At 42.8% G+C, this 26149-nt stretch overlaps 1 protein-coding gene across 1 annotated transcript in view; it reads left to right on the top strand.

Annotated features, from left to right (window-relative positions):
- The window catches only part of LOC111975825 (collagen alpha-1(XXIV) chain), a 30378-nt gene extending 5159 nt beyond the window's left edge, over positions 1 to 25219 (top strand). Inside the window, exons 3-15 of the mRNA XM_024004434.2 lie at positions 2268 to 2375; positions 2603 to 2710; positions 4489 to 4542; positions 4802 to 4864; positions 8079 to 8132; positions 9053 to 9088; positions 11101 to 11136; positions 12914 to 12940; positions 13858 to 13911; positions 14410 to 14578; positions 14951 to 15060; positions 23394 to 23633; positions 23876 to 25219. Coding sequence (XP_023860202.1) covers positions 2268 to 2375; positions 2603 to 2710; positions 4489 to 4542; positions 4802 to 4864; positions 8079 to 8132; positions 9053 to 9088; positions 11101 to 11136; positions 12914 to 12940; positions 13858 to 13911; positions 14410 to 14578; positions 14951 to 15060; positions 23394 to 23633; positions 23876 to 24022 — 1206 coding nt within the window. The 3' untranslated portion in view covers positions 24023 to 25219. The remainder of the gene's footprint in view (positions 1 to 2267; positions 2376 to 2602; positions 2711 to 4488; positions 4543 to 4801; positions 4865 to 8078; positions 8133 to 9052; positions 9089 to 11100; positions 11137 to 12913; positions 12941 to 13857; positions 13912 to 14409; positions 14579 to 14950; positions 15061 to 23393; positions 23634 to 23875) is intronic.
- The last annotated feature ends 930 nt before the right edge of the window (positions 25220 to 26149 follow it).

Below are 26149 nucleotides of genomic sequence, written 5' to 3'. Positions count from 1 at the left end.
AGCTGCACTTTTGCCACTCAATCCTCTTAGCCAGAGTAGTAATGCTAAAGGGGTTTATTTATTATATTTGGGTAGCCTTTTACACTCATGCCTCTATACTTGTTGAAAATTGCAGTTTTGGGCACTAATAAGCGCCTAAATTGAAACGTAATGACTGTACGGTAACATTATATACATGACGTCAGAGCCCTGGCTCTGCACTTCACGGCGCTGTATGGGTTTTGACTGATTGCCGTTCTGGTAATTGGGCAACTTTTGCAAATATTTTGTTGTCTGAGGGAAAAGCTGTAAATTAAGATGACTCTATGTATTTTTGAAAGATGAGACGTTGAGGATTATAATAAATTCCACTTTGATGTCATACAAGCAAGCCAAACACCCATACGGTCCAAATATGCACTTCACATTTCCAAATCATATACAGTGTCAATGTTTATGATCACTATGTTTGATTTACAGTTACACAATGACATGGCGTTATACCCTGGGTTGTTCTGAACAGTATGAGCCTATGTTTGATTTAGCAGTTAGCTACGACTGACATGGCGTTATACCTGGGTTGTTCTGAACAGTATGAGCCTATGTTTGATTTACAGTTACACGATGACATGGCGTTATACCCTGGGTTGTTCTGAACAGTATGAGCCTATGTTTGATTATTGTGAAGAAAGGTCGCTGCGGTACACGCACCTGAATCCACTCATGACTCCTTTCTAATGCGCTCCAAAAATAACATGTTTCTCTAAATTGCCTTGTGAAAGCCTAACACTGTAAGATCGTATTTTATAACTTAGCTAGTCATGTTGGCAATAGAACAAGCTTTCAAATCATGCCCACCTTACTCAGATTGCGATTTATAATGGACCGTTTTTGGGTTGCATAAACAAACAACAGTAATTGTGTGATGGCGGGGATTCAGAGTTGTGTTCCAAATGAAACAACTACAAGTGTACTTGCTCTAATTCCTCAACAGCACAGCTAAGATAACTCAAAAAGAACCTTATAGTTGAAGACTCTTCTTTGAGTCATAAAAGTGCATTGAAATGAGTTAGGAACTGTGCACATTTTGGAGAGTTGTGTGGAGAGTTGTGTGGAGAGTTGTGTGGAGAGTTGTGTGGAGAGTTGTGTGGACACTTGGAGACTCCAGTTAGTCGTCTCACTCAAATCCTTGCATTTTTTTGGTCTTATTTTGCACCTACGCCACATTTTCCAGTAATAGTTTTATCATGCTACTGAATGTATCCAGAGTATTTTCAGATTTCGCTATCAACAAATGCTGCAAAAAGTACATGTAAAATGCACATAAAATCAACAGTGTAATGTTTAGATGTTTGGATTCAGTCTTGTTTCAGGTGAACTGTTGTGTACTTATCTTTGGTCTAATAATTTTCCCTTTATCTCCAGACTGTTCCCTTTCAATTGCTACCATGGTTATGCATATGATTTTCATATTTCTTCTGTAAGAAATGTAAATGTAGCCCTATCCATATAGGCCAATTCCCACCGATTTAAAGGGTTAAGATGTCTGTCAAAAAGACGTGTTAAGGTTGAGCAAGAACAAAGTTGTTCTCAGACCAGAGCCCTTACTGTGATCAGGTGGATGGGACATTATTGCCCATGTGTCTCACTTGAGTGGGTTGTGTGTGAATGAGTGCAGATGGGCGTGTGTGTCGTGTATTTCCAGGCCAGAATTAAATCTCCCACTGATTTAATGACTGAGACAGCTACAGTACCTCTCCTTATGCAAGACCTCTCTCCAGCCCCAGGGATTGAGGTTCTACCAACAAACCTAGAGCTCTGTAATTCCAAACCACTTCCTGATTATTTTTTATCCCGGTGGTGACATGAGTTATCCTTACGCCTCACGGCCGGCGAGGCGAGACATTAACAGACGCTGCTGTACTTACGGCCAGCGGGCAGGCCACGGCTCATTCCATCTGTTATTCTAATATGACTGACTCCCCTCTCCTCAACCTGGGCTGCCGCTGGCCCACTGATGGAACAGGAAATTATTGTGGTCGCCGGCGGCTCTGCACACTGTAACAGTTCAACAACAGTCAGTCATTTGTATTGACGTTTTATAAGCAAATGTCTGACCATTAAGTATTTTACTTTTCAAAGGCCTAGGCCATGAATCAGTGCTGATTGAATGTCACTGTCACTTGACAACATACCATTTGATTAGCAGTGTTTTTCATGCTTACCTTACAGCATGTCAACAATGATTTAGTGTGCCCATGTTGACTGTCTGTGCTATCTTTTGTCAGGGCCAGCGTGGCACCGTGGGGCAGGAGGGGTCGACAGGACTACCTGGTCCCAGGGGGGAACTTGGTCTACCTGGGTTGGTCGGAGAGAGGGGGCCTGCTGGAGAGAAGGTAATCTACTTAGCCTACACCCAGTACCCTCTTCACCCTATGACCCCTCACCATTAACTTTACAGTACCACCCTAGCCTGGTCCCAGATCTGTACTATATAGCCAACTCCTATAGTGTTGTGCATGACAATGACCAGTGGAGTTGGCAGGACAGCACAAACAGATCTGGGACCAGGCCAGTCCCATCTTCTACCCTGTGACCTCTGACCCCTATGTATTGTTTCCAGGGGGAGTCTGGCTTGGCAGGAGAGAGGGGGACCCCAGGAATCAAAGGCATGGAGGGCTCATCCGGAGACCAAGGCAGGATAGGACACCCAGGACTCAAAGGACAACCAGTGAGTGTCCAGCGTCCATCTAGCCATTGTAGAATTTCACCAATGCTCCGCTAACTGGTCACAGGTTATTCACAGCATCATATATTTGCCATAAACAGCTCAGAAGCAAATATATGATTCAATGCCACCTTTAAAATTTCTTATATATTATATTTGACTTCAAATTATATTTCAATTTGCTACCTATTTCTTTCAATACTCAAACTACTTTCCCCCTTTGGTTGAATCTATTAAATAACAAATACAAAATAATAGTTCATGTAAATACAACCCATTTTTTCATCTTGTCCCAAGTTTACTTTTGACATTGGAATTACCTATTGAAATTGCTTCAATTGGATTATAAGCAATTTAACTAATTCCCTAGAAATTAAACAAGTAAGTTTGTTCAGTAACTTTAAATAATGTTTTCAAACATATTCTTTACAGAAGACCTTCACATTTAGTAACCACAATATCATAACCAAACAATGGCTACCTTAACACATAAAGCTTATCAGGCTGTTTAATATAGCATGCAGTTGTGCAAGTATCATTACAGATGCTGGCCGTGTACTAGTTTAAAATTGGATTACAAGTACAATAGGCCACAATAACACTCTCACGGGTGGGCAAAAAGAACACAGTGAAAGTCACGCCCCCAATTAGCCACACCTCCAAATAGTCTGATACGCTGCCACAGCTACATTGCCCCCACCGCTATGCGCACAAGGTGTTGAAAGCAATTTAGAAACTTTCATTCAATTCAAGAAATCACATTGATCTGATACATTTGTGATTAGCTGTGCAAACACAGGCCGTCTTCTGCCAGTGCTGAGGACAGACAGACAGACAGACAGACAGACAGACAGACAGACAGACAGACAGACAGACAGACAGACAGACAGACAGACAGACAGACAGACAGACAGAACAGACAAGACAGACAGACAGACAGACAGACAGACAGACAGACAGACAGACAGACAGACAGACAGACAGACAGACAGACAGACAGACAGACAGACAGACAGACAGACAGACAGACAGACATGGGGAGGTGCTCAGACAGTGCTACTGTCTCCAGACTGACCGATAAGGGACCCACCATTCTTATGTCCTAGTTTCTCGTGTCTGCTGGTCCTTGGAGTTAGACAAGATAATGGATGAGAGGGCAACCAGAGAGCAAACCAGAGACCAAACCCCTGTCTGGAATACATAACAAGAGGGAGAATATGGAACAGAAACTAGGTTAAAGGTTTCATAACATAGCCTACTAACTTCACACTCTACCTTTTTGAGGCAACAACCACAAATCAGAGCGATTTGTGGTTGCGTCTTGTGATTTGAGTTGTGATTGTGATTGGAGTTGTGACTTTGTGATGTCTTGTGATTGAGTTGTGTCATTTTGTCTGTGTGTTGAGTTGTGTCATAGTGTCATTTTGTCTGTGATTGAGTTTGTGTCTTGTGATTGAGTTGTGTCATAGTGTCATTGTCTTGTGATTGAGTTGTGTCATAGTGTCATATTTCTTGTGATTGAGTTGTGTCATATTGTCTTGTGATTGAGTTGTGTCATAGTGTCATTTTGTCTGTGATTGAGTTGTGTCATTTTGTCTTGTGATTGAGTTGTGTCAATTTTTGTCTTGTGATTGAGTTGTGTCATTTTGTCTTGTGATTGAGTTGTGTCATAGTGTCATTTTGTCTTGTGATTGAGTTGTGTCATTTTGTCTTGTGATTGAGTTGTGTGTTTCATTTGTGTTCCAGTTGTACCAGAGTGTGTTTGTTTCTCTGGCCTGCAGGGGGAGCCGGGAGACCTGGGGATGATTGGCTTCTCTGGTTTTCCAGGACCTAAGGTGAGTCAGAGGCTCTGAGAGATCACCACAGACATTCACCATCCGTGTCTGCCCTCGATGAGCTTTTTGGCCCTATATATTAAGCTCCCGAGTGGCGCAGCGGTTTCAGTGAAAGAGGGGTCACTACAGTCCCTGGTTCAAATCCAGGCTGTATCACATCCGGCTGTGATTGGGAGTCCCAAGGACGGCGCATAATTGGCTGGTATAGGCTCATTGTTATTAAGAATTTGTTGTGTGTTTTGTTCTGTGTTTTTCATAGGGACCAAATGGAGATTTGGGTTTCAAAGGCATACCTGGTCCTAAAGGTCCTGTTGGCATTCTGGTAAGTACAGAATCAGCACTTACTGTTAAGATGGTGCCGAAGAGGATGGCTGACGCTTTACATGTTCCTAACCAATTGTGCTATTTTGTTAGTTTTTTTGCGTTGTTTGTAACTTATATTTGTATTTATTTTGTACATAATGTTGCTGCTACCGTCTCTTATGACTGAAAATAACAGCAATTACTCACCACGAACTGGAAGATACTTTTTCCTTTAAGGAGTCCGACGAGAAGGATATACTGTTCTCCCGGGAACAGGCCCAAAATCCCCGTCATTTGGATGAAGAAAAGACAGAGGAAAAGAGGACACAGATCGGGCTGCCTTCTGAGAATCCGTAGGCGAGCGAGTAAACTCCCACTGCCTTCCGTTCTACTTGCTAACATGCAATCATTGGAAAATAAAATTGATGACTTGCTTATGATTATGCAACCAACGGTACATTAAGAACTGTAATATCTTATGTTTCACCGAGTCGTGGCTGAACGACGACACAGATAATATAGAGCTGGCAGAATTTTCCATGCACCGGCAGAACAGAGATGCTACGTCTGGTAAGACGAGTGGTGGGGGTGTGTGTCTTTTTGTCAATAACAGCTGGTGCGCGATGTCTAATATTAAAGAAGTCTCAAGGTATTGCTTGCCTGAGGTAGAGTACCTTATGATACGCTGTAGACCACACTATCTACCAAGAGAGTTCTCATCTATATTATTCGTAGTCGTCTATTTACCACCACAGACTGATCCTGGCACTAAGACCACACTCAACCAACTCTATAAGGCCATAAACAAACAAGAAAATGCTCATCCAGAAGTGGCGGTTCTAGTGGCCGGGGACTTTAATGCAGGAAAACTTAAATCAGTTTTACCACAATTTTACCAGCATGTCACATGTGCAACCAGAGGGGAAAAAACTCTAGACCTCCTTTACTCCACACACAGAGATGCATACAAGCTCTCCCCCGCCCTCCATTTGGCAAATCTGACCATAATTCTATCTTCCTGATATCTGCTTACAAGTAAAAACTAAAGCAGGAAGTACCAGTGACTCGCTCAGATGATGCAGATGCTACGCTACAGGACTGTTTTGCTAGCACAGACTGGAATATGTTCCGGGATTTATCCAATGGCATTGAGGAGTATATTTCTTCAGTCATCGGCTTCATCAATAAGTACATCAACGACGTCGTCCCCACAGTGACTATACGTACATATCCCAATCAGAAGCCATGGATTACAGGCAACATCCGCATCAAGCTAAAGGCTAGAGCTACCACTTTCAAGGCGCGACACTAGTCCGGACACTTATAAGAAATCCCGCTATGCCCTCAGACGAACCATCAAACAAGCAAAGTGTCAATACAGGATTAAGATTGAATCCTACTACACCGGCTCTGACGCTCATCGGATGTGGCAGGGCTTGAAAACTATTACGGACTACAAAGGGAAACCCAGATGCGAGTTGCCCAGTGCTGCGACCCTACCAGACGAGCTAAATGCCTTTTATGCTCGCTTCGAAACAAGCAACACTGAAGCATGCACGAGAGCAAGTTCCTTGGTGTCCATCACCAACGAACTATCATGGTCCAAACACACCAAAACAGTCGTGAAGAGGGCACAACAAAACCTTTTCCCCCTCAGGAGACTGAAAATATTTGCCATAGGTCCCCAGATCCTCAAATAGTTCTACAGCTGCACCATCAAGAGCGTCCTGACCGGTTGCATCACCACCCGGTATAGCAACTGCTTGGCATCTGACCGTAAGGCACTACAGAGGGTAGTGCGTACAGCCCAGTACATCACTGGAGCCAAGCTTCCTGCCATCAAGGACCTATATAATAGGCGGTGTCAGAGGAAAGCCCATAAAATTGTCAGAAACTCCAGTCACCCAAGTCATAGACTATTTTCTCTGCTACCGCACGGCAAGCGGTACCGGAGCGCCAAGTAACGGACCAAAAGGTTCCTTAACAGCTTCTACCCCCAAGCCATAAGACTGTTGAACAATTAATCATATGGCCACTGAACTATTACATTGACCCCCCCCTCCATTTGTTCTGTACACTGCTGCTACTCTCTGTTTATTATCTATGCACAGTCACTTTAACCCTACCTACATGTGCAAATTACCAGAGGTGGGACCAAGTCATTGTTTTACAAGTCACAAGTCTTAGCACTCAAGTCCCAAGTCAAGACAGGCAAGTCCGAGTCAAGTCTCAAGTCAAGACTGACAAGTATCAAGTCAAGTCTCGAGTCCTAAACAAGTCATAATGTGCTCTTCACCAAATGTAGTACCATTTCATATTTTTAACAAGATTAATAGTTAGTATATTACATTTACGCAAATCATGAATGCTTTTGAAAACATATTTATTACTTTCCAAATAAACGTAATATTTCCATGGAATCGGGCGATGTAGGCTTGTACACAATCGCCCAACCGTAACACACACACACAGGTTACAGTAGGCTAACATATGTCAATGGCTTTAAAAACAGCAGTAACATCAGGCAGGATAGCCAGTTGTAGTAGCCAGTTGTAGCTCAATCTTGGGTGCAATGATCACGTTACCGCACTGACTGACTGTGTGGAGGCTCATTGATTTAACGTTACGTTAGCCAACATGCAAACACTGGCAAAGTTATGAATGATATAGCTGTCGGCTATATTAGCCACGACTTTACCGTTCTTTGTGCATCTTCAAATGTCGAATAAAGCTCCGTCTGTCATTTTCTATGTTTGGGCTTGGGGAGGGTATTAAGTCAGTTCGAGTCAAAAGGCTCAAGTCCAAGATAAGTCACGAGTCATTGGTGTTAAAGTCAAAGTCGAGTTGCAAGTCATCATATTTGTGACTCGAGTCTGACTCGAGTCCAAGTCATGTGACTCGAGTCCACACCTCTGCAAATTGCCTCAACTAACCTTTACCGCCGCACACTGGTACCGGTACCCACTGTATATAGCCTCGTTATTGTTATGTTATTGTGTTACTTTTTTATTTTATTTTATTTTTTACTTGAGGTATTTGGTAAATATTAACTCTTCTTGAACTGCACTGAATTGCACTGTTGGTTAAGGGGCTTGTAAGTCAGCATTTCACGGTAAGGTCTACACTTGTTGTATTCGGCGCATGTGACAAATAAAGTTTGATTTGATTTGTTGCAATAAATTATGTTTAAAAATTGTGTGTGTGCTGATCTCTCCTCTATCTGTCTGTTTCAGGGTTTCAGTGGACCTGTTGGACCAGAAGGGATGATCGGCCCAATGGGGAAACCTGTAGGTTCAGTGTGTGTGTGTGTGCACAGGACCGTGTGTGCTTGTGCTTGTCTACGTATCTGCCAATTTTACTCTAGTCAGAGAGAGAGAGAGAGAGAGAGAGAGAGAGAGAGAGAGAGAGAGAGAGAGAGAGAGAGAGAGAGAGAGAGAGAGAGAGAGAGAGAGAGAGAGAGAAGAGAGCAGAGAGAGAGAGAGAGAGAGAGAGAGAGAGAGAGAGAGAGAGAGAGAGAGAGAGAGAGAGAGAGAGGGAAGGAAAAAAAGAGAGAGGAGAAAAGAGAGAGAGGGAGAGAGAGAGAGAGAGAGAGAGAGAGAGAGAGAGAGAGAGAGAGAGAGAGAGAGAGAGAGAGAGATATAGTTCAGGTGGAATGGTCCATTTTAAGAGCGGGCACTCTGCCCTGTCTGTCTTGTGAATGTGGCTTTTGTTGAACTAACTGTCTGGAGTGTTTCCATAAGGGTCATCCCCTGAGTTGATAAGCCCCTCTGTTGTCAAAGTCAGACATTTTCTAGACTAGAGAGAGAGAGTGTGTATTCATGACTCCTCAGGCATAAACCATAAGTCAATCAAGTTCAAGCCTCAAGTGGTACTTTCCATCATTGCAATTCTCCTGGGAGTTAGTTTGGAATAGAGATCTGTCCAGTCTAGTCACACTTTGCTACAGTACCTGATGTGTCACTAGTAAGTTGTGCTTATATGAAGGGCTTTATACTGTAGGAATAACAGAGTTAGAAGAACCAACCACTCATGGAAGGAACTGGACAAATTGTCCCGAAACAGAGCGGAGAACATGTATGGATGACTGCTCATGTCCAGTGTACTGTTCATCACCTGCATGGAATGGAGGGATACCCAGAATAATTGGGGTACTTGTACTTTGAAAAGAAACCAGTGTATTTTAAAAGTCTTATTTTCTCCTCCACAGGGACCGAAGGGTCCAAAGGGAAGCCATGGGGAAATGGTGAGATCTGAATCCAATACTTGGTTGTTTTCTTTTCTGAATACGTTCTGTAGAGTTATATAATCCATTGGAGAGAAAGCAGTCTATGCTACACTCGGTAGGCGTTGGAAAACCACAAGGTTATGTGTGAAGTACAGCGTAGGTGTTTAATCTATAAACTATAGATGACACCTCCTGCAATTACGTGGCCTTGTTTGGTTTGTGTGAACTGTAGCTATGGTCAGTGTTTCCTGAGGTAATAACCACGCTACCTGGGTAGACTCATGGTGAAAGTAGCTGTTGCAGAGCGATTTCCAGTACACTGTGGGCTGTGCATGGAGCCTTACTGCCTCTCATGTAAGCAGTGTACAGGAAATGCCTTGTCATAATGTTAGTGCTGTGATCCTCTGTGGGGATTAATGGGTCATGGCTAGAAGGGATCCAGCTTTTGCATTTTAGCTAACCCTAACCCTTTTCCTAACCTTAACCTAATTGTCTTAACCTGCTACTTTAATTATCCTAACCTGCTGTGTAAGTTCTCCTAACCTGCTACGAAAAGTCAAATATGACATTAATTTAACAAAAGCTGGACCCCTTCTAGCCATGACCGTGTTAATGTACAGTATACTGTTCCCTATCACTCTGCCGTGTAAACTGTCTTAAGATTCTCACAGCTCACGCTCTGCCGTGTAAACTGGTTTAAGATCCTCACGGCTCTATAAGCCCCTTCGAGACTCATAGGCAGTTACACACAAACAGTAGAGAGAGAGAGAGAGAAAAACACAAAAGCACACACAGTAAACAGACACACACAAACTTACACACTTCCAGGCAACTCCTCAGGGGCCTAATAAGAACCAGCTGCCTGCAGAAGGCTGCTGCTATAGTACTGTGCCGTCAGTTCCCTCATCCGCCAGTGGGGGCGGTAGAGCTCCATTACAGAAACACAAAGAGAGCCCTCAACACAGAACCCTTTGTACTGACTGCAGCTCTTCAGCTCTTCAGACTGTAAAGTATGATTATGATTGGATCGTTTAGACTAGAGCAGCTATTTTATACAAAATGTATAATGTTAATATCAACACACACTCAGGGGCCAGTTTATTAGGTACACCACCTGTTCACGGAAATTGATCACTCCTGTAGACAGTCAGGTGGCCGTGGCTTGCTATATAAAGCAGGCAGACAGACATCGAAGCATTCAGTTACTGTTTGATTGAACGTTAGAATGGGCGAAACGAGTAAGCTAAGCGACTTTGAGCGTGGTATGATCGTCGATGCCAGGCATGCCAGATCCAGTTTCTCAGAAACAGACACCCTCCTGGGCTTTTCACTCATGACAGTGTCTAGGGTTTATAGAGAATGGTGCAACAACAAAAATACATCCAGTCAGCATCAATCCTGTGTGCGAAAACAGCTTGTTGATAAGAGAGGTTGAAAGAGAATGGCAAGAATGGTAACAGGCGAGCCACGAATAGACAAATAACGGCACAGTATAACAGTGGTGAGCAGAACGGCATCTCGGAAGGCACAACTCGTTGATCCATGTCAAGGATGGGCTATTGCAGCAGACGACCAGACCGGGTTCCCCTCCTATCAGCTAAAAACAAGAAGAAGCGGCTCCAGTGGGCAAGTGATCACCAACACTGAACAATTGGGGATTGGAAAAACATTGCCTGGTCTGACGAATCCCGGTTCCTGTTGCGTCATGCTGATGGAAGAGTCAGGATTTAGCATAAGCAGCATGAGTCTATGGAATGTTTTGCTGGCACACGTTAGGGCCCTTGATACCAATTGAGCAATGATTGAACGTCACGCCCCGGATAATTCCGACTGTTCTGGAGGCAAAATGTCCAACCCGGTGCTAGATGGGTCTACCTAATAATTTGGCCACTGAGTGTATATTTCAACAAATAATTTTTTTGCAATTTGAGAGCACTAGAGAGTAGTGGAGATGCATCAGATATTCTATTTATTGTGATGTCATTGCTTGGACACCATTGTAACACCATGTTGTTGTGTTTGTGTATCAGGGACCCCAGGGGCCACAGGGACATCCAGGGCCCAGAGTAAGTGTCCCACCCCTTACTATGTCCTAACCTATTTTACTGGTTCCCTACTACTTACAGTTACTTGACAGTTCAATGGAAGTTCATAGAGAATGAGGTTCGTCGTCTTTTGAAGACATACAGTGGGGCAAAAAAGTATTTAGTCAGCCACCAATTGTGCAAGTTCTCCCACTTAAAAAGATGAGAGAGGCCTGTAATTTTCATCATAGGTACACTTCAACTATGACAGACAAAATGAGAAAAAGAAATCCAGAAAATCACATTGTAGGATTTTTTATGAATTTATTTGCAAATTATGGTGGAAAATAAGTATTTGGTCAATAACAAACAAGCAAGATTTCTGGCTCTCACAGACCTGTAACTTCTTCTTTAAGAGGCTCCTCTGTCCTCCACTCGTTACCTGTATTAATGGCACCTGTTTGAACTTGTTATCAGTATAAAAGACACCTGTCCACAACCTCAAACAGTCACACTCCAAACTCCACTATGGCCAAGACCAAAGAGCTGTCAAAGGACACCAGAAACAAAATTGTAGACCTGCACCAGGCTGGGAAGACTGAATCTGCAATAGGTAAGCAGCTTGGTTTGAAGAAATCAACTGTGGGAGCAATTATTAGGAAATGGAAGACATACAAGACCACTGATAATCTCCCTCAATCTGGGGCTCCACGCAAGATCTCACCCCGTGGGGTCAAAATGATCACAAGAACGGTGAGCAAAAATCCCAGAACCACACGGGGGGACCTAGTGAATGACCTGCAGAGAGCTGGGACCAAAGTAACAAAYCCTACCATCAGTAACACACTACGCCGCCAGGGACTCAAATCCTGCAGTGCCAGACGTGTCCCCCTTCTTAAGCCAGTACATGTCCAGGCCCGTCTGAAGTTTGCTAGAGAGCATTTAGATGATCCAGAAGAAGATTGGGAGAAWGTCATATGGTCAGATGAAACCAAAATATAACTTTTTGGTAAAAACTCAACTCGTCATGTTTGGAGGACAAAGAATGCTGAGTTGCATCCAAAGAACACCATACCTACTGTGAAGCATGGGGBTGGYAACATCATGCTTTGGGGCTGTTTTTCTGCAAAGGGACCAGGACGACTGATCRGTGTAAAGGAKAGAATGAATGGGGCCATGTATCGTGAGATTTTGAGTGAAAACCTCCTTCCATCAGCAAGGGCATTGAAGATGAAACGTGGCTGGGTCTTTCAGCATGACAATGATCCCAAACACACRGCCCGGGCAACGAAGGAGTGGCTTCGTAAGAAGCATTTCAAGGTCCTGGAGTGGCCTAGCCAGTCTCCAGATCTCAACCCCATAGAAAATCTTTGGAGGGAGTTGYAAGTCCGTGTTGCCCAGCAACAGCCCCAAAACATCACTGATGTGATGGAGTTTGGAGTGTGACTGTTTGAGGTTGTGGACAGGTGTCTTTTATACTGATAACAAGTTCAAACAGGTGCCATTAATACAGGTAACGAGTGGAGGACAGAGGAGCCTCTTAAAGAAGAAGTTACAGGTCTGTGAGAGCCAAATACTTATTTTCCACCATAATTTGCAAATAAATTCATAAAAAATCCTACAATGTGATTTTCTGGATTTTCTTTCTCATTTTGTCTGTCATAGTTGAAGTGTACCTATGATGAAAATTACAGGCCTCTCTCATATTTTTAAGTGGGAGAACTTGCACAATTGGTGGCTGACTAAATACTTTTTTGCCCCACTGTCTTTGTATCTGTTTATTTTGTGTTTATGTCAAAATCTGTGTTCTCTCTCCCAGGGCCACCCTGGTGCTCCAGGCCCGACCGTAAGTATCCTGTTTGATTCACAGATAGTCATCAAATGACATAATTCAAACAAGGTGTTGTAGCAAACAAGTATTGGTTTGTTGCACATCAAGCACCCAATGGGCACAAATGTCAATTCAACGTAATTTCATTGAAATGACGTGGAAACATAGTTGATTCAACCAGTGTGTACCAAGTGGACATTGTGTGAGCTCTGGTTTCCAAAATGGGTCAAAACATTTACTGGCTCCTGTGAGTTCATGGCCATGATCAGTTATTGCCAGTTTCAATGCTTAATTGACCCTTCGCTAAGCCTCGCCCCAGAATGCTGGCCAACCAAACGCATCGCTCCAATGGAGAACAACTATCATCGAGTATGACATCTCAGACAAGCTCATGTTTGAAATACATGAAAGCCAGTGAGAAAAACTGAGTTTTCTTCAAAAATAAATGGTTTAAATGGCTAAATAGTTGAACAGTGCACCATGGGTACTTGACAGTGTGATTTCTGAAATACAGAGCCTGTTGATGATGGAGTATTTTTCGAATACAAAAGTATTCTCTATCTCTCTCTGTCCTAGGCTTGGTGCCAGGCTAAGCTTAGATAAGGCTTTTGATGGAATGGGAAAAAGCAACAGTCTTATAGCTGGAGGGTCAGAGGTAGCATAGAAGCGGAGCGTACAGTGTAATCTGTGTGGCCTTCCTTTCCCTGTGAGCTGTTTCAACAGTTGTATAGAACCAATCAATTTAAACTACAATACTACAATGGCATTTCTGTTATGTAATAATCAGGGAGGAGGCTTTCAGTGACATTGATTAGTATGCCCCTACTAAGTTGAAGAATGTGTAGATTTGTTGATACAGGCCTCTGGTTTACTGCTTTCTGCTTATTACTGCCTCTGAGATTAAACTGTACTTGTTGGTGTTGTATCCTCAGAGACGAATCGAGTACAACTCTCTGTTTGAGTCCAATGGTGCCTTGAGGACAGAGGTAAAGCACTCACTGTTGGTCTATACACGAGACAGAAGTTTCAACTTTAGACAACATATTTACCATATGTAACATTCACTGTTGATATATCTTCACTCTAATGATATTTACTGTTAAGTGACAATTTTCAGTAAAACAATTTACAAAAATCTTCCTGTTCGTTTTTTGCTCTTTTATACTATGTATTTTCACTAATGTGTGGGTCCCTGTCACTACCTTGCCTCCAAATAAACCTTATTTAATTGCGTGTAACACATGCAAAACACATTGCTTTCAACTTTTCTAAATACCTTGACATGGTGTTTCTGTGGTTGGATATGAGTGTGCCTCTATGCATGCACACTTGCATGTGTCTGTATGAATTCATGCTTATGAAATGTTTGATTCATCCATGTGTCCATGCTTTGGATTGGCTGTCTCTGTGGCTTTCTCCTAACCTCTTCCCATGCATGCTGCAACACTCTGGACTGTGTGGACTATGCTAACCCTGCTGCCTAGATCTACCAGAACACGGAGATGTCCCTCTCGGACCAGAATGCAGGGATCTTTAAGACCCTGCACTACCTAAGCAGTGTGATCGAGAGCATGAAGAAACCGCTCGGAACCCGGGAGAACCCGGCACGGTTTTGCAAGGACCTGCTGGACTGCCAACAGAAGCTCTCTGACGGTGAGAACCTCATAGAACCGATTTACAGAATTGATCAATATAATGGACACTTTTCCCCGATCTGCATCAATATTAGTAATCTTCACAGATTTACTCAGTAGAATAGACTGTAGTTGCTATCTTAATTTGACCAGGGAAATAATCCCGCAGCAGCAGGAATTGTGTGGATTATAATTAATGGATATTTTTGTAGGGGTTGATACATTTTTTTGTTAGGGCAAATCAAGTCTTGACAATTTAAATTGGAAATTACAAACTGTAGAAGCCTTTTTGAACCTTGAATATGCCACAAGTCTGCATTTACTACTTTGCTGGAAATGTCCTGCAACAACAGAGTGATCAAATTAAGATCCAACACCTGTACCTCTGTAGGACTGTACTGGATCGACCCTAACCTGGGATGTCCGTCAGACGCCATTGAGGTCTTCTGTAACTTCACGGCAGGCGGGCAGACATGTCTCCACCCAGTAGCCTCTAACAAGGTAACATAGCACTGCACTCCATCATCAGAGGCTCCAGTTGATCCATAGCAGCACTAATTCAATAAACAGATTTTATCTAGGTTTAAAGAAAAACACGTTCACATTCACAAATCCTGACTTCCACTTAAGTCGAATTCTCACTAACACATCTGTTCTTCCTTCCCTCTGCAACTTCAACAGTATTGTACGGTTTTCGGGAAATAGGAGGATGCGTCAAGGGTGAGGGATTTGGAGAGGATCCCTGTGAATAGTAGATCTGTGCCAGCACAGAGGGATAGGCCAATGAGTGATATATGCTTTAATAAGGTTGGCTTCTTAGTGTTCATGGCAATGGTTATCAACTTTACTGTAGAAATGAAACGTAAATCACAGAAAATAGATATTGTGGTGCAGCTGCAGATAAGTACTTGGGGTACGAGATTTGACTTCAGAAGAGTTACATTGTGTGTTGAGTGGTAGTGTCCCGTCCTCTCAGGCCGTTGGCCTGGGGTAGGATCAGATAGGGTTAGGAGTGGAATAAGGTGATGTGTTTTAATGAGTATAGGGTTAGCTGGTAGGGTAATTAAAATATATGTATATTATTCGGTTCCCCTTTCCCTTCGCAAAGTGTAATGGATCTATACTATAGTTCAGTGGAAATGCAACATATTGGATGCCAACCACCGTTAAACTTCACAGAAGAAGACATGGATTGTGTATGTTTGCTATTCAGAGGGTGGATGGACAAGACAACATATTTAAGTGCCATTGAACAGGGTATTGTAGTAGGTGCCAGGAGCACCAGTTGAGTATGTCAAGAACTGCAATGCTGGTGGGTTATTTTACACTCAACAGTTTCCCGTGTGTATCAAGAATGATCCACCACCCAAAGGACATCCAGTCAACTTGACACAACTGTGGGAAGCATTGGAGTCAACATGGGCCAGCATCCCAGTGGAATGCTTTCGAAACCTTGTAGAGTCCATGCCCCGACAAATCGAGGCTGTTCTGAGGGCAAAAGGGGGTGCAACTCAATATTAGGAAGATGTTCCTACTGTTTTGTACACTCAGTGTCAAATTGATTGTCAAGCTCAACACAGTCACTTATAGATGATTTGAACATGATGTGAGAAAAATGCTAACTGAACCAAAGCATCGATTAATGCGATCATCCCTTGTCCATAGACTGCTTACAGGGTAAGGAAACCAATTTGTCACTTTGTAATTTGGGTGAACTATCTCTTTAACTGTCACGTCCTGACCATAGAAAGTCTGTATTTTCTATGGTAGAGTAGGTCAGGGCGTGACTAGGGGTTTTAGTCTAGTTTATTATTTCTATGTTGGGTTCTAGGTTTAATTTTCTATGTTGGGGTTTGTGTATGATTCCCAATTAGAGGCAGCTGGTAATCGTTGTCTCTAATTGGGGATCATACTTAAGTTGCATTTTTCCACCTGTGGGTTATGGGATATTGTTTATGTTTAGATGCCTGTTAGCACTGCATTTGTTGTCACGGTTTGTTTATTGTTTTGTTTTTTCTGAGTTTCACTCACTATTAAAATATGTGGAACTCTACATTCGCTGCGCCTTGGTCCATCTCCACAAATGACCATGACATTAACAAAAAAACTGTTCTTTGGAAGCCCAATGAGTCAACCATTTGGCTGTAATAGAAGAACACTTAATGATCCAACTGTTTATTTCCTTTCTTCTAAGTGTCAGGAATGGGTTTCAAGAGAGACAAGGTTTGGAAACGCCTGTTCTATTCAGGGAAACAACATCCTGAAGACATTGGTGAATAGCTTCTGACTTTTGTTGCACATCAAGCACCCAATGGGCACAGATGTCAATTCAACGTAATTTCATTGAAATGACGTGGAAACAATGTTGATTCAACCAGTGTGTACCAAGTGGACATTGTGTGAGCTCTGGTTACCAAAATGGGTCAAAACATCTTGGGTCAAAACATAAACATTTGGATCCTWGTGTTCTTCTATTACAGCCAAATGTTTGACTCATTGGGCTTCCAAAMAACTGTTTTTTGGTTAAAGGGATAGTTCACCCAAATTACAAAGTGACAAATTGGTTTCCTTACCCTGTAAGCAGTCTATGGATAAGATATGATCGCATTAATCCAGGCTTTGGTTTAGTTTCCCTGGCACTGTTTCCACATACTGACATGTTAGTATTTGTGGCACAAATCCCATTCAAGTCATTGTATTTGTGAATGGGGGTGTGTTTGGTCCTCCTTTTCCTGTAGTCCACAATCATCTCRTTTGTCTTGATCACGTTGAGAGAGAGAAGTTATCCTGGCACCACACGGCCAGGTCTCTGACCTCCCTATAGGCTYTCTCATCATTGTCGTAATCAGGCCTACCACTGTGTCGTCTGCAAACTTAATGATGGTGTTAAAGTCATGCCTGGCCACGCAGTCATGAGTGAACAGGGAGTACAGGAGGGGACTGATAACGCACCCCTGATGGATCCCCGTGTTGAGGATCAGCGTGGCGGATGTGTTGTWACCTTCCCACACCACCTGAGGGCGGCCCCTCAGGAAGTCCAGGATCCAGTTGCAGAGAGAGGTGTTTAGTCGGCGGCAGGTAGCCTAGTGGTTAGAGCGTTGAACTAGGAACTGAAATGTTGCAAGATCTAATCCCCAAGCTGACAAGGTCAAAATCTGTCATTCTGCCCCTGAACAAGGCAGTTAGCCCACTGTTTTTTAAAAGTTTTTTTTTTTTTTGTCATTTAGCAGACGCTCTTATCCAGAGCYACTTACAGTAGAGTGCATACATTTTATTACATTTTTAATGTTCCTAGGCCGTCATTGAAAATAAGAATTTSTTCTTAACTGACTTGCCTAGTTAAATAAAGATTTTAAAAATGAAATAGTCCCAGGGTCCTTAGCTTAGTGATGAGCTTTGAGGGCACTATAGTGTTGAATGCTAAGCTGTAGTCAAATTTCAAATCAAATTTATTTATATAGCCCTTCTTACATCAGCTGATATATCAAAGTGCTGTACAGAAACCCAACCTAAAACCCCAAACAGSAAGCAATGCAGGTGTAGAAGCCCGGTGGCTAGGAAAAACTCCCTAGAAAGGCCAAAACCTAGGAAGAACCTAGAGGGGAACCAGGCTATGAGGGTTGGCCAGTCCATTCTCACATAGGTGTTCCTTTAGTCCAGGTGGGAAAGGGCAATGTAGAGCGCAATAGAGATTGCATCATCTGTGGATCTGTTGGAGCGGTATGCAAATTGGAGTGGGTCTAGGTTTCTGGGATAATGGTGTTGATGTGAGCCATGACCAGCCTTTCAAAGCACTTCATGGCTACAGACGTTCTTGGGCARAGGGACTYTAGTTGTCTGCTTGAAACATGCTGGTATTACAGACTCAGTCAGGGACAGGTTGAAAATGTCAGTGAAGACACTTGCCAGTTTGTCAGCGCATGCTCGGAGTACACGTCCTGGTAATCCATCTGGCCCTGCGGCCTTGTGAATGTTGACCTGTTTAAAGGTCTTACTCGGCTACGGAGAGCGTGATCACAGTCATCCGGAACAGCTGATGCTCTCATGCATGTTGCTTGCCTCGAGCGAGCATAGAAGTAATTTAGCTCGTCTGGTATGTTCGTGTCACTGTGCTGCTTGTGGCTGTGCTTCCCTTTGTAGTTTGTAATAGTTTGCAAGCCCTGCCACATCTGATGAGCGTCGGAGCCGGCGTAGTACAATTCAATCTRAGTCCTGTATTGACGCTTTGCCTGTTTGATGGTTCATAGGAGGGCATAGCYGGATTTCTTATAAGCGCCCGGGTTTGAGTCCCGCTCCTTGAAAGCGGCAGCTCTACCCTTTAGCTCAGTGCGGATGTTGCCTGTAATCCATGGCTTCTGGTTGGGGTATGTACGTATAGTCACTGTGGGGACGACGTCATCAATGCACTTATTGATGAAGCCYGTGACTGATGTGGTGTACTCCTCAATGCCATCGGAAAAATCCCGGAACATATTCAAGTCTGTGCTAGCAAAACAGTCCTGTAGCTTAGCATCTGCATCATCTGACCACTTCTTTATTGATCTAGTCACTGGTGCTTTCTGCTTTAGTTTTTTTGCTTGTAAGCAGGAATCAGGAGGATAGAATTATGGTTAAATTTGCCAAATGGAGGGCGAGGAAGAGCTTTGTACGCTTCTCTGTGTTTAGAGTAAAGGTGGTCTGGAGTTTTTTTCCTCTGATTGCACATTTAACATGCTGATAGAAATTAGGTAAAACTGATTTCAGTTTCCCTTACAATGAACTCCCCGTCCACTAGGAGTGCCCCCTCAGGATGAGCGTTTTCCTGTTTGCTTATGGCCTTATACAGACATTGAGTGCGGTTTTAGTGCCAGCATCGGTTTGTAGTGGTAAATAGACAGCTACGAAAAATATAGATAAACTCTCTTGGTAAATAGTGTGGTCTACAGCTTATCATGAGATACTCTACCTCAGGCGAGCAAAATCTTGAGACTTCCTTAATATTAGATTTCGTGCACCAGCTGTTGTTTACAAATATACACAGACCACCACCCCTTGTCTTACCGGAGGCAGCTGTTCTATCTTGCCGATGCAGTGTAAACCCRGCCTGCTGTATGTTATTCATGTCGTCATTCAGCCACGACTCGCTGAAACATAAGATATTACAGTTTTTAATGCCCCGTTGGTAGGATGTTCGTGATCGTAGCTCGTCTATTTTGTTATCCAATGATTGTACGTTGGCTAATAGGACTGATGGTAGAGGCAGATTACCCATTCGACGTCGGATACTTACAATGCACCCAGACCTACCTCCGCGATATCTCCATCTCTTTCTCATGCGAAACACAGGGATTTGGTCCTTGTCTAGTGTCTGAAGTAAATCCTTCGCATCCGACTCGTTAAAGAAAAAATCTTCGTCCAGTTGAGTAATCGCTGTTCTGATATCTAGAAGCTCTTTTTGGTCATAAGAGACGGTGGCAGAAACATTATGTACAAAATAAGTTACAAATAACGCAAAAAAACACACACAATAGCACAATTGGTTAGGAGACTGTAAAACGTTATCATTCCCAACCTTCAGCTCCATTCAACCCCTCCCGTCTATCTCTTAACGCCATCCATATTGGATTTCTATTTGCCATATACTTTTCAACTGTACTGTTTCACAAAAGTTCTGAACTTTTCTATTCTCATAATTTCTACAGATTGTAAATTAAAAATAAACATGTTTGCTAAATGTATTGTATTATTGATCGATTGACTATGACTTTTCAGATCACCCAGTAGTGCTACATGGGAAACTGTTGAGTGTGAAAACCCCAGCAGCATTGCAGTTCTTGACACACTCAAACTGGTGCTCCTGGCACCTACTACAATACCCTGTTCAAAGGCACTTAAATATGTTGTCTTGTCCATCCACCCTCTGAATAGCAAACATACACAATCCATGTCTTCTTCMGTGAAGTTTAACGGTGGTTGGCATCCAATATGTTCCATTTCCACTYAACTATAGTATAGATCCATTACACTTTGCGACGGGAAAGGGGAACCAAATAATATACATATATTTTAATTACCCTACCAGCTAACCCTATACTCATTAAAACGCATCACCTTATTCCACTCCTAACCCTATCTGATCCTACCCCAGGCCAACGGCCTGAGAGGACGGGACACTACCACTCAACACACAATGTAACTCTTCTGAAGTCAAATCTCGTACCCCAAGTACTTCTCTGCAGCTGCCACCACAATATCTATTTTCTGTGATTTACGTTTCATTTCTACAGTAAAGTTGATAACCATTGCCATGAACACTAAGAAGCCAACCTTATTAAAGCATATATCACTCATTGGCCTATCCCTCTGTGCTGGCACAGATCTACTATTCACAGGGATCCTCTCCGAATCCCTCACCCTTGACCCATCCTCCTCTTCTTTCTTCACTGCCTCAGCATAAGACACCTTCTGCACTACTCTGACTCTAGCTACTTCAACCTGCCTTTGTCGCATCGGACACTTCCGATCCCCAGCATCATYTGCACCCCTGCAGTTGACACACACACCTTTATCCACTGACACTACACAACCCTCTATCCCATGCCCTCCTGCACACTTCCCACATCTTGGAATCTCCCTCCTACACACTACTGCGACATGACCATAAATGTTGCACCTGAAACAGCGCAGTGGACTTGCCACAAACGCTCTAACAGGGTAACTGATATATCCTAACATAACCTTGTCTGGTAAAGACTGACTCAAGACGACAAACACCAGAAATAGCAAGAAACAGATCTTGACCCAAGTTGCGTCGCGCAGAGCGTCCTGCTCACTCTGATCTGAAGAAACACAAAGAAACATTACAAGTCCACTTCGGGTTACCTTCATCGACTCAACAGCACCCACCATCTTTCCACCCAACCTGAATCCACCCATGGATCAGCCAAAAGGCCTGGTTCCACCCTCTTCAAAAATCTCARTCCCACTGGACCAAACTTATCTTTATCATAACCATGTCCATCAATGCAAGGCTTGGGCTCCGAGTTCCTCACAACACCTTCTACCACTTCCATTTCACCTCCAGAACTCAAACTGGTGTCKGGCTCACTCTGTTTGAACTTGACACCAATCTTCCTCGATATACCCTCTCACTTGTTATTGCTCGCACCAACAGATTCAAACCCATTCTCTGCCTCCCTCAGTCTTTAAAATATTCAGRTTTTCCAAGCCGACATCTCTTTTTAGCGAGAGACCTGCTAAGCCCTGTACTCCCTCTACTTCTTCTTCGATGGGGTTTACCGGCGGTTGGCATCCAATGTTAATGCTGCATTGCCAACACCAGCTGAACAGGGTATTGAATAAGAAACTAAAAACACTTTGCGGGAAGGGGGAAAACGACATCATACAAAATGAAGCATGTCAACTAAGAAAACCCATCCCACTTCTTCAATCACTGTCCACTCCAAAATACATCCCAACACAGGCTCAGGGGCCTGTGATGGCAGAACATTCACCGACAGGATTTCATGCACGGCCTCGGCTGTGAAATCACGAAGACCCAAAAAATCATTCGGCTGCATTCAAAATGATTCACATTTTCTTAGACTTCTTCTCCGCTTGTGCTGTACAGTTTATGACCATTGCAATCAATAATACAAATTCCACTTTTTAATATGCAGCATTTCACTYTCCCTCAGTAGATGAGAAACCTTCACTAGTCGTGGTAGATAAGAATGATAATCAGTCTCTGTCAGTGATGTAATGTCATTTTTATTACATCATAATTTCTCATTCAAAATGTGTTCCTACAGCTTTAGGCCTAGCCTATAGAATATTATTACAGAATATGCAGAAAATAAAGGGAAAGGTGGATACCTAGTCAGTTGTCCAATTTAATGTATTAAACTGAAATGTGTCTTCCGCATTTAACCCAACCCCTCTGAATCAGAGAGGTACAGGGGGCTGTCTGAATCGACATCCACGTCTTCAGCGCCCGGGGAACAGTGGGTTGACTGCCTTGCTCAGGGCCAGAACGACAGATTTTGACRMTGTCAGCTCGGGGATTCGATCCAGCAACCTTCCGGTTACTGGRCCAACGCTCTAAATACATCCTCCAATTGGAACGTCGGCCTAAGCCCTACACATATTGTCTCAAGAAAATGTTTTATTTTTAATACCCTCAAACACCAACTTAGGCATACCTCGTTTCAAAATAGGCCATCATCACTGTCAATCGTGAATGATAATTCTTCACYTTTTATCTGTGAAAAGTCCAGACTGTGTATGCATGCCAATCATTTGATCTCAATCAGTTTCATGGGAATATGCATTTAGATCTGCTTGAATTACTGTTTGGTGAGCAAATTAGAGCAGATGGTGTTAAACTGTTAGTCTTTGTTGTATTTTGTTTTAATCAAAGAATATATCCTTCCTTGTGGACCGCGCTGTTGAGTGTTGGCCGCATTAGGAAAGAAATGTGACTATTCAGCTTCAGCTAACCATCATAACATCTCACTAGAAATTAAGAGGTGTTTTTGGCGTAAAAGTAGCATTACGCCAAAATAGTAACTATGCTATGCTTTTGTATTAGGCTGTGTTATGTAAAATACTAATTCATCATTTTAGGATCTTGTGGGACATTGATTCAGATTCAGAAATAATTTTCCAGATAGATTTTTCCCAGCTCTGTGTATTCTCAAATTTGAAAGAGTAAGGGAGTGCCGCTCCCTCGTGTTCCGGCAGCATTACTCCCCTGGTCTCTGTATGCATCTGTTTGCTGAAGTATTGAGCAGTGAGAGGTATCATAAGAGATGCCTCCGTTATCTCCACTAACTCTTACCATGCTCCCTCCACAGCTGTTGTTCGGTGTGCATAAGGTTCAGATGAAGTTCCTCCACCTCTTGAGCACAGAGGCCAGTCAGGACATTACCTTCCACTGTCTGAGTGACCCTCCCTTCAGCCCCACAAACACCTACAGTGCTGACGACCCAGGACAGGAGTATCAGGCCAGACCACCAAGGTTCAGAGGATGGAACGGACAGATGTTTGAGGCAGACAGTCTACTTGAACCTCACATGCTACTAGACGAATGCAGGGTAAGGAGCCGGAGAGAGGAAGAGATATATGATGCTTTCACTTCAGACCTGGGCCTGCATTCATAAAGCGTTTCAAAGTAGCATTGCTAATCTAGGATCAGGTCCTCCCTGTCCATGTAATCTTATTCATTATAATCTAAAAGACAAAACTGATCCTAGATCAGCACTCCTACTTTGAGACATTGTGAATACGGGCATCCATTGTGTGTCAATGACTTCATGTTGTATATTTTCCCTTCTAGATCCAAGATGGCAGCTGGCACCAGTCACGCTTCTTCTTCCATACTCAGGACAGCTACGAGCTCCCCATCATTGATATACAGGAGCAACCTTTGTCACAGTCCAACGATCTTCGCCACCTCGAGGTGGGACCTGTCTGCTTCCTGTGAGGTCATTATCCATCGCTAGCCTGCCTGTCCAAAATATAGACTATAAAAAAAACGAGCATGGCATAAGCAGGCCAAAATGGCTGCTTTCCAAACCAAAGAGAGATCTCTGTACGCCCAAGCAGAGTTGGTCAGGTCTGCTCCCCCACTTGGGAGACCCTTTATGGAGTGTTAGCGAGTGACAAACGCCCTGTCCAATCGATGGCAGACGTCTGTGGAAGAACTCAGTCCATAGGAAACTAGGCCAGCTTACAGTAAGATGGCCTCAGGAGAGCAGTGTATACCAATATTTATCAAATAAATGTGTAAAGTGTGTCTGTTTGMTTTTTGTTTTTCAAAAGGTGCTTGAGTTCGTTGGACAGTTGGTCCCTGAACTCAGGACAGGGCTCATCCACACAACACCGTCCTAAAACTCAAATCCTGTGCCTCGCTCCCTACTGCCCACCCCCATCCWCCTTCTCCCCCATATTCACCCTACCAGCCATCCTCAGAACGGGCCTAGCTATCCGAAGGAAAGCTCTAGGGGCTTTGTAACAGGAATACTGTACAACAAAAGCTTCCTAAGAGTGCAATAGCTTGTGAATTAAGAGTGAGAGATTTCATATTGCAATTTCAATCAAAGGTCACCCGCCAGCTCGGACCGCCATTTTGTTTATTTTTAATGTTTGAATCTGTTGTCCAACACAGCTGGACGTTTACACCTTGGGTAAGTCCAAAATGGCACCATATTCCCTATGTAATGCACTAGGTTTAACCAGGGCACATAGAGCTCAAAAGTAGTGCACTATATCGGGAATATGGTTCTATTTTGGACACTGCCCTTGAAAGACGGTGCTCTACCTCTTGCTTGTATGCCTTCTAAGTATAGGTGCTAGTGTCAAGTAATTGTTTGTCCTTATGTACCGGTTACATCAAGATCTGTATCTGTTGTAAGAGTACTTATTTGAAATTTATATGAAACATTTGTTGATGAATTACATATTTTTTAGCTTTTACTCTTCATTTTATTTGGTAGGTGGTAACGTAACCTATCATTGGTGCTGCAACAGACACAAGAGCGTGAGACATCAGTGAGTTGTGAGACATTTTTCCTGTGTATATTTTGACATTATATGGTTGATTATTTATATCCTTTGTTTTTGTTCACATTACTGTACCCCAATAAATTATACTCTCAGAGATCTATTTGGTCAACTCCAACTTAGTCCAAATAACTATTTATGTAAAAAATGGTATTTGTATACTATGTACACACATTATGTGACTGTTCATTGTATATGTTCACATTCACTACAATGGGGGTTGATAGCTCATACTGGCAGCTAGCATAGGCCAGAGTCAGAACACATCAGAAATAGCAATGATCTTGTTCTTAAGTTATGTTACGTTGAAAAAAGTGTAATTAAATAAGTAAATGCTCTCGAGGAATAAAGTTAAAATTGTGTAAATATGAAATATATTGACATTAAATAAATGATATGTTTTAATCCCAAAATAGTAAATACCGTCTTGTTATTTCATTGATGTTCATAACAGTATTTCTGAAGTCCAACAGTGACCTGGTTAAAAACTGCAATTAMAGATAGCTACTTATCATTAGCAGCACAACTTCAGATTTCCCATAAGTCTGTATTATTTTTCCAAATTCTGAGAAGTCCAAGTCCAACACGCCCCTCTGGCATCAAACTTGAAAATCTGTTTTTCATTGAAATGGTTTGAATTCTTGACATCCACTCTCCCAGTTCCAGCAACATTTAAACTTTGCTGGAAGCTGTATAGATACTGGTAACATGGAGAGTTACTGGTAATAAGGAGMTTTTTTCTGATTTAAAAACAATGCATGCAATGTAGGCTACATATAAACATCACTTGGGCTTTTCCTTCTTAACACAATACTAGCATGGACCTTTAAACTTGACATAGATGCTATGGCATGACAAGCACTGTTACCATGGATAGGGACAAAGCAAATAAACTATGAGAAACAAAATGGCTGACTTCTCTTGAGATAGATACTAAGAACAGTTTGGATTCAGATGTTTGCTCTTGTTTGACCCGCCTTGGATACTGTTGCATTTGTCTCCTCCCAACAAAGATACAAGAAAAACAATGCATATTTTGTTATTTTCT

Source organism: Salvelinus sp. IW2-2015, linkage group LG16, assembly GCF_002910315.2.
Source record: "Salvelinus sp. IW2-2015 linkage group LG16, ASM291031v2, whole genome shotgun sequence".
Lineage (NCBI taxonomy): Eukaryota > Metazoa > Chordata > Actinopteri > Salmoniformes > Salmonidae > Salvelinus > Salvelinus sp. IW2-2015.
This window is presented reverse-complemented; position numbering and strand designations above follow the sequence as displayed.